The following is a 2,043-nucleotide window of genomic DNA, read 5'->3' as shown; positions in this document are numbered from 1 at the left end:
CGATGATCTTTAAGGTCCCTTCCAACCCAAAACAGTCTGTGATTCTGTGACTTAATGCAGGAATTAAAATGAGAGACGATGTGATGCAGAGAGGGTTGGTCCTGGGGAATTCTTGCTGCTGTGACCTCAGCAGTTGTCTTTTGCAGAACTGCTGCAGCTTCCTTTTATTGAAATTCTTAAACTTTGGGTTTGTGCAAGTGTCCTAGCGAGAAGCTGAGAGGGAGTGGAAGAAGCAGTAGTAGTTGTTTGGCAAGAGGTGGTTGAAAGAATATCACTGAGCCGTGTCTGAGAAGTGTTACAGAACGTTGTGTGGATACACAAAATGAGCTTGTGCTTCTCTTGCAGTCTGAGATAGTGGTTTTAACACTGCATTTCTTTAATGGTCTCACTCCATATTTCTATATCCATCTCCACTCACCTCACCAAGAAGAAAAACAAGCATTTACTCTAACACACAAACCAGCATTTTACTCACCTGCTTGGCTGTAGCTGTGTGCAGCCTTTTTTGGTCTGTCACAGAATTGCTGAGTGCTGCTACTTAGCCTGTCGTTGCTGGTGTGTCTCGACCCGTGCTGTGCTTCCGGCCCACCCGTGGACGTCTGGCAGAACTCGGTCTGTGGGTGACTGGTCAGTAACTGCCATCATCCCGCTTCTCTCCCAGTCTAGGGCAGCTCGCCAGCTGATGGAGAGGATCCAGTCACACAGCATGGAAGGCCGACTGGATGCCATGAAGGAACTGGCTAAACTTTCAGCAGATGTGACCTTTGCCACAGAGTTCATCAACATGGAAGGGATTATGGTGCTGACACGGCTCGTGGAGAGTGGGACCAAGCTTCTGTCCCAGTAAGTTTCCTCAATTTATTCCAGGACTCTGGGATAGGGCCTCAATAAGGGGCTGATTTTACTTGTTGAAGTGGCATTAAGCAACTAACCTCACAGCAAATGCCAGTGTATTCATTAAGCCAAAGTCTTCACAGTCATTTGCTAAACTCCCAGGCAAAAGAGGAGACACTTATGATGTGTGAAACTTCCCTGAAAGGTCACTTTGATCATTAAAATGACTTTCACTACATCTCTTGTGACCATAATCTCCTCGAGCAGTTATTTGTCCCTTGGTGAGGGAGAAGGTGTCCTGTGAAACACTCCGCAGCTGCACACCAGAACGTCCCTCTGAAACTGGTGGTGTGTACGTGCCGGTCAGCAGCGAGCGTGTTGCTGGCTCCTGTGTACGCAGTCTGCGCTTCTTGACAGGAATTCTTCGCAGGAAGAATTGCAGTGAAGGCCAAAGGCCTGTTTCTCGCAGGGAATGGAAAGGGCTAACGAATCTACAGCAGAGAAAGTATCAGTCTTCAGCTGCCAGCAGTTTTCAACTTCTGGGTGTCCTGAGCAGAAATGGTATCACTTTGTTTTAAGAACCTTTGAGTGTTTCTTCCATAGAAAATCTGTGCACTCTTCATTTTTTAATCAACTTAGTGTTTCATCACCTACCTGGCTGTGTGGAAATAAAGTTCCACAGTTGCTCATCCTAGAAGAAAAAAAATCCTTCCTTTTCTTTCAGCACGTCACCTAACACTCGTTTGGTTCCCTCTGCGTGTTTTATTATGAGATCTGTAAATTTCTGTCTCCTCCGGACGGTTCATAACCATACAGATGTCTCGCGTCACCCCTCTGCGGAGCCGCAGTCCTGGCCCACCCGCACCGTAACGATGGCAGCCATCCCAGAGCGCTGCTCGTTCTTGCTGTTCTTCCCCGGCTCTTGGCTCCTTCCAGCGCTGCCGTATTCTCTTGGGGAAGTTGGTGTGTAACTCCTCGACACTCTGAAACCTGGCGTTTGGGTTTCTGGTCGTCCAGTCCAGTCCTGGTGCCGGAAAGGGCTTTCAGCTGTGCCCTTAGGAGCTGAGCGTTTGGGGGTTCGGGGTGGTTTAGTGAGGCACCTCATCAAAAATGGGCTTCAGAGTCCAGGAGCTGGAGTGAGCTGTTCCGTCCTGACTTACCGATGTGCTCGGAGACCTTCCGTGCTGCGGCGGGTTAACCGTGCCCGGC

General features: G+C 49.0%; 1 protein-coding gene across 1 annotated transcript in view; it reads left to right on the top strand.

The window, feature by feature from the left end:
- ELMO2 (engulfment and cell motility 2) overlaps window positions 1-2,043 on the top strand; it is a gene marked incomplete at its 3' end in the record, with an annotated part of 17,006 nt that overhangs the window by 1,953 nt on the left and 13,010 nt on the right. The window contains exon 5 of the mRNA XM_010158563.1: window positions 662-843. Coding sequence (XP_010156865.1) covers window positions 662-843 — 182 coding nt within the window. The remainder of the gene's footprint in view (window positions 1-661; window positions 844-2,043) is intronic.

The sequence above is a fragment of the Eurypyga helias genome, unplaced genomic scaffold (genome assembly GCF_000690775.1).
Source record: "Eurypyga helias isolate BGI_N326 unplaced genomic scaffold, ASM69077v1 scaffold36779, whole genome shotgun sequence".
NCBI lineage: Eukaryota > Metazoa > Chordata > Aves > Eurypygiformes > Eurypygidae > Eurypyga > Eurypyga helias.
The sequence above is the reverse complement of the archived record's forward strand: the minus strand, read 5'-3'. Positions and strand labels throughout refer to the sequence as shown.